This window comes from Microtus ochrogaster, linkage group LG8, assembly GCF_000317375.1.
Source record: "Microtus ochrogaster isolate Prairie Vole_2 linkage group LG8, MicOch1.0, whole genome shotgun sequence".
Classification (NCBI taxonomy): Eukaryota; Metazoa; Chordata; class Mammalia; order Rodentia; family Cricetidae; genus Microtus; species Microtus ochrogaster.
The window spans coordinates 3,914,758-3,921,363 of record NC_022033.1 but is presented as its reverse complement, the minus strand read 5'-3'; the positions used below and the strand labels follow the sequence as shown (position 1 = coordinate 3,921,363).

The window sequence follows — 6,606 nt, the reverse complement described above, 5'->3', positions numbered from 1 at the left end:
GTTGTTCTCTTGAGACCAGATCTCATTCTGGAGCTCATCCTGGTCCGTGTAGCTGAGGTTAAGGTCTACTGGAAGTGACCCTCCTCCCTTGTTCTTATTCTGCTTTGAGTCAGGTCCAGGACTAGTATAGAAGAAGTAAAAAGCCAGTTCCCTGCTCTGTTTTGTTGACTTTGACTTTGATTTCCAGACAGTCGTATAGCCCAAGCTGGGCCTCAACCTTGTTATGTAATCAAGATTAGCCTTGACCGTCCATCCTCCCGTCGCCACCTCCTGAGTGCTGGGAGTACAGGTGCTAGCTCCCATGCCCAGCTCTGCTCTCTGTTTGTGAGGAGCAGGTTTTCGGCAGTCAGATCTGGGCAGAAAACTCCCAGACCTGCTGTAGAGGCCCACCCGTGGCCCTCCTTTGGCCATGCATCTTCCACCCATTGCAAGGAGACTCTGAACTAAAAAGCACACTTTCTAAACAGCGTTCCCTGCATTCTGAGTCCTGGGATACTGCTACCTGAATCTTCTGAGCTGTGACCCTTCTAGGGCGGTGTGTGGACACTATCTAGTGTCTCACACTTAAGAATACAAAGGGCCCAGACACATATTCAACCTGCAGGACAGGTGCTGGTAGGCTGTGAGCAGCAGATCTTGGGATACAGCCTGGGAATGGCTGAAGCAGCCTTGGTGTGGGATGGAGCCGGATGGAAGAAAGGTTGTCAGTGCTGATTTGGTTGTCATATTTCATCTGAGAACTCCAGTGAATACCTGGGTCCCTTACTGCAAGACGGCTATTCTGAGGTATTATAAATGTCATTTTTCCAGGTTGGGGGACAGGACTCTTAGAAGCATTTATCAAATTGGGCAATAATCTTTTACTATTTAGATCTGGCCTCCATGTTTGAACTTTTGTTCCAAGCACTATAACATGTTCACTGGAGAGGGCACGCCAAGGAGCTCTGGCTGGCTCCTAAGAGCCTTCCATCCCCTGGGGAGGGGCTCAGCTCTGCAAACACTCTTTGAAGCTGTCGGGGGCGTTTGTATGCGGCTTTTCTTGAGGCTGCTGGGGAAGCGTTAACACATCTCTATAACAAACATGCAGTCGTCTGGTTTCCTTACTTTTAAAACACTTTAGGCAGAGCGTTCGGCTTCCTCTGAGTGACTCTGTGCCCACCGATTGCACAGTCAACTGACAGCCATCTCAAGATGGCAGGTCTCGATGTCAATGGAGCAATGGGAGCCAGGCTGTTCCTCATGTGTGATTTCCACCAAGAAGCAGAGGACCTGCTTTAATGTCAACACTTAGAGATTTACTGTAACCCTGTTACTGGAAAAATAAACCTTCAGCCAAATCTGGGCCCACAACAATGACCACATTATTCTTCTCCCCGCCCCCACCTCCTGTTCCTGAGAGAAGCTCCGATAAGACCTTCCTTCTCTCTGCGCAGCGCTCAGCAGCTGGGCCTATCTGGTTTGGCGGGGAACCTCGTTTTTCCGCTTCTTAGGGTACTTGGTAGCGAGGGGCAAAAAGCAAGAGGAGCAGGGGGTGGGAGAGGTTCTCTTAGGTCTCCAAGCCAGCAGGGAAGCAGGCTGCTGTGTGAGCATCTGATCCCCACAGGCCACCCAGCCTGGCTCTCCTCAAGACCCCCAAAAGCCTTCATAGCTGCGTGCTTCTAAGGAAAAGAAATTCAATTTGATTTTATTTTGAAAACACAGAGAGGATTCAAGGCCACCCTTTGAGGTGGATAATTGGTGATACTCTGTGGGACTCAGAGAAATGGGGATGAGCAAGAAGGCCCTGACTTACTGGAAAAGGGCCTTTGGCCCCATAAGTTTTCTCAGATTCTTAGTAATGTGTCCCCCAGACCAAGTTCAGTTACGTTAATGAATTAAGCATGTGGTTTTAACTTTTTCTCACTTAACTTTAGAAGTCTTTTTTCTCCGGAGAATGAGCCGTGGTTGGGCTGTGCTCGCTCTTAAAACCAGATTTAAACATTTATTGCCCTAGATGACACGCCTCCCAATCCCAGCCCTAACCAGAAGTGGTTGGTCACTTCAGACAGTTTTTGCTGCTCAATAAGACCTTCCCACCATGAATTCTGTTCTCAGCCGCCCCACTGAGGTAGTGGCGACAGCTCCCCAAGAGCATCGAGTAGACCCGCTGGTGTTTGTCTCTTTGAGGAAGCTGCATCTGGGGGCCAGGGTGGATTTCTAAGAACTGTTTATTGCATCTGCCCCATTTTCCCTAGTGCCAGCTGCAAGGCCTGCCCTGGAGTTCATTCAGTGAGCACTAAAGTTGCTAGGGTCAGCCTCAGGTATGGAAGGCCTTACTGGCACCGACTCAGGCCCCAGACAAGGACCAGCACATGGGTCAGGTCGAATTTCTTTGTCAGGAGCACTGGGTAAATGAAGGACAGGTTCTTGGCAGGAAAGTCCAGTGGTTCATGGGTATGTGTGTCTGTGAACGTGTGCATGAAGAGGCTGGTGTCAACCTCAGGCGTCACTCTCAAGAGTCATCCACCTTGCTATGGGACAGTTCTCTCAGTGACCTAAACAGTTAGACTGACTGGCCACCAAGCCCCAAGGATCCTCCTGTCCTAACTCCTCCCTAGCATTGGGAGTTTAAGCACATGCCAACACACCCAGCTCTGTGTGCATTCTGAGAGCTTAACTCAGGCCCTTGTGTGCAAGGATTTTACCTGAGATGGACTGGGGACGGGATAGAGATCTGGGCTGGTTCTTAGGACCTGCTATGCAGGAGTCTGCATAGTTTGATCTGGAAAGAGAGGTATAGACAGAAATTTCTGTCCCACCTGGTTCTGCAGCCATTCAGTCCCAAAGAAACTCTGAGAGGCTTATATTAATTATAAACTGTTTGGCCTATATTGTTCAAGCTTATTACTAACAAGCTCTTACAACTTAAACTAACCCACAGTTCTTGTCTAGGTTTAGCCACGTGGCTTGGTGCCTTTTCTCAGTGAGGCATTCTCATCTTGCTTCCTCTGTGTCTGGCTGGTAATGGCGTCTCTGCCTTTCCTCTTCCCAGAATTCTCCTAGTCTGGTTGCCCCACCTATACTTCCTGCCTGGCTACTGGCCAAGCAATATTTAATTAAACTAATACAAGTGACAAATCTTTACAGTGTACAAGAGTATCATCCCACAGCAGAGTGAAACCCAACAGTGTTCCTGGAGGAGCTTGCAGCCTGGCTTCAGGCACCTCAGTGAGGTGTATCAATTCTGTATGGCTGTAGGGGCAATCAGTTCTTCCCTGGGCTTCCTGTATGTCTCTCCATCTCTGCCAACCATTTGGATGCTGGTTCCCTCCAGATGGTTCCCATCTAGCATACGACAGTGGGATACTTTGCCCTGAAGTGGCAGGACAGACTCCCCTCATGTCTCTCCATGCTCTGCAGACAGACTGTGCCCTATGGACTGTCCAACTACAGAGGAAGCCTTCGAGGAAAGAGGTCCTCCGGGCCATTTCCAAACAGCTCCCAGCCTTCTTCACGGACACGCTTGCGCTGTGCTTGTATGGGAAGAGATGACAAGGCCTGTGCACTCTTCTGTGCGCACACTGCAGATTTCAACAGGTATGACACACCCGCTATTCCTACTCATGTCTTGGTACAGGTCACCGACGGGCAAAGCTAAACCTGGGGCTTCACACAGTGGGTAAAGGGTGGCTTGGCCAGGTTCTCAACTGCCCTTACCTTTCAGAGCAGAGACCAGAGCTTCTGCATCCTGGAGCTCCACAAAGAGCCAGAATGAGTTGGAAACGTTTAAAGAGTGAAGACGCCACCCATCTCCATGTGTATTTGAGTTTCTTTACAAACAGCAATCAGTAGAGTTGATATTCTCAACACCTCACTCAAAGGACCCCTTGACCTGGGTTACCCATTTGATTTCTCTATAACCCCTGAATCTCCTCTCTGAGTCTGAAACTGCAGGGTCTTCTCAGCTGCACAGAGAAGCACATAGATCCATTTTGAGTGGAAGCCACCATACTTGCTCTGGGGTGGCCAGCTGGACCACTGTTCCTTAGATAACAGAAAGCTTTGGGCTCCTCTTTCCCTTCACACTGAGCGAAGACTTATGAAGCCCCCACAGGCAGAACAGCCTATCATCAGCCTGAAGGAAGGGTGGAATGTTTTGGCCATGAGACTCCTGTATCCTCCTTTATGAGCCCACCAAGCTGAGCAGAGAGAACCCAAAGTCGAGCGGGCGGGCGGGCGTGGTATCCACAGGGCTGGGCTCTGCCATCTGGAAAGCCTGGTGCTTGCTGCTCTTTTGTTCTCCCAACTGGGGTTTTATGACTCCAGTGAGGAGTGTGTTGGTACTCAGACGTCCACCCACTGAGTCCTCAGTGCTACAATAGGTGCTTGGAACTCAGTTCTTGGAGAATATACTAATGTGCTTGTTGGTGGGGAAGAGGAAGTCCTAATTTGACACCCCAAAACCAACCACATGAAAATACTAATTTCTGAAAAACTGCTGTGTCCCCACAGTGATTCCTGGAGACCAGCTGCAGAAGACAAGGGGGAGACCAGAGGCGCACGTCAGAGGTGAAGATGGGGTGCATTCGTTCAGGGGCACAGGGTGGGTGAAGAGAGGTGGCATCTGGTCTCAATAAGTGACAATTGGGGCTCCAGAGCTCCAGGGGTCCCCACCAATTGACACTGGCGCCTTTTGGTCTGTCAGCTCTTGATGCGTGTGGCTATTGTCCCTCTCCGGTCTTCAGTGAACCCTCTGTGCTTTTGGGGCACCTTGTGTACCTCTTCATTTCAGGGCGGCGACAGCCAAGCCAGCTACCTGCCGTTCTTACAGCTCTCTGGGCTCTGCTTCTCTAACAGAGTGATCCCTGTTAAATTATTTCTCCACACATGGGCAGTAGACCCCACCCCCATTTCCAGCTCATTTTGTTATTGTTTTAATACCTGCTTCTATTTGTTTGTTGTGTGCTGTTTTTGGGTTTTTTTTGAGTTGGTTTTTTTGTTGTTGTGGTGGTGGTGGGTTGTTTTTTTTTTTTTTCTCGGTTAAGCACTCCTGAGGGCTTCCTGCAACCAGGCTGGGCTTATTTGACAATTCTATCAATCAGAAATCATTATCAATAATGGCTCAGACACATCTGCAATGGGATGGTAATTTATTTTTATAATAATAACCTGGAGGAGGCTTCGGGTCTAACAGGGAATAACCAAGGGGAGATCAGAACAAGGCCTGCACACAGAAGTTTCCCAAATTCACGAGATGACTTCCAGTGGTCTAGAGAAAATGGAAGGAAGCAGAGAAGTCATGGAGATAGCAGGCCTTCAGAGAGAATGTGCCAGATTCCAGCTGGTCCCCACTCAGCCTCCTTCTCTTCCTTCCTTCCTTTCTTTCCTCCCTTCCTTTCTTTCTTTCCTTTCTTTCTTTATCACTTTTTTTCTACCCCAACCAAACTTCTGTTGGTGAGAGCACAGTGTGATTAAAGCACATCAAATCATTTATTAATTTCTGCATGCATTCATTCAGCCGAGACCTGTCATGCACCTGCTACATGCTGGGTCCTCACTATCCTGGACTTGCGGAGAATGGGGCAATGGGTCTTCTTTAGTTTGTTAGTGGTGAAAGCTGACAGCAGACAAATATAGACACTACGAACTGGAGTACAGGAAAACAGGATAGAAAGTGCTGGGGGGGGGGGGCTGTGGTTTGTGATTGGGTAGACAGGAGCCATCTCACCAGCCAGGTGACCTTAGTGTAGTAATAGGAGTGGCGGGGCTGTGTCCGCCTGGCTAGCTTATGCACCGAAATAACAACACACAAATTGTATTCATTTAAACACTGCTTGGCCCTTTAGTTCTAGCCCTTACTGGCTAATTCTGATATCCTGATCAACCCATCTCTAATAATCTGTGAGCACCGGTCTTACAGGGAAGATTCTAGCCTGCGTCCGTCATCGCGTGTGCCTCAGAGAGCAGAGCTATCCCCGCGTCCGCCCAGGAGCTGGGAGCATGGCGTCTCTGCTCCAGAGCGCAGAGCTGTTGAGTCTCTGTCTGAGGTGTCTTACCTCACTTCCTCTTCCTCCCAGCATTCTGCTCTGTTTACTCCACCCACCTATGTTCTAAGCTATGAGCCCAAGCAGTTTGTTTATTACTTAACCAATGAAATCAACAGATTGATATATGATACTCCCACATCACCTTAGCACAGAAGTAGGAGGTGAGGAAGGAACTACACAGATACAGGATATGGGAGGGAGGGGTGTTTCAGACAGGGGAACTGAGTGTTCTGGGACTTATCCAAAGAACAGCCATCATAAGAGCTGTGTGCAGAAAACACATGATGCTGGTATGCCTGTTCTGTCACGTGATAAAAGACTGAGATCAAGATGCTGGAGAGACAATCCGACCAGTCAAGCCCTCATTGTGCAAACCTGAGAGTGACGGCTGGGGTGGCAGAGAAACCGTTCACTGAGGCTCTCTGGACAGCTAGCCCAGCCTAAGCAAACAGCTCCAGGTCCCCGTGAGAGAGACCCTGTTTCCAAAAAAGAGGTCCTGAGGGACGACACCTGAAGTGATCTCCCCCTCACCCCATCCACACACTCAGTCAAAAATGAGGTTGAGCCGGGCGGTGGAGGA

General features: G+C 49.3%; 1 protein-coding gene across 1 annotated transcript in view; it reads left to right on the top strand.

Annotated features, from left to right (window-relative positions):
- The window catches only part of Edn3 (endothelin 3), a 23,666-nt gene that overhangs the window by 15,191 nt on the left and 1,869 nt on the right, over positions 1-6,606 (top strand). Inside the window, exons 3-4 of the mRNA XM_005362770.2 lie at positions 3,400-3,576; positions 4,492-4,548. Of these exons, the coding sequence (XP_005362827.1) occupies positions 3,400-3,576; positions 4,492-4,548 (234 nt within the window). The remainder of the gene's footprint in view (positions 1-3,399; positions 3,577-4,491; positions 4,549-6,606) is intronic.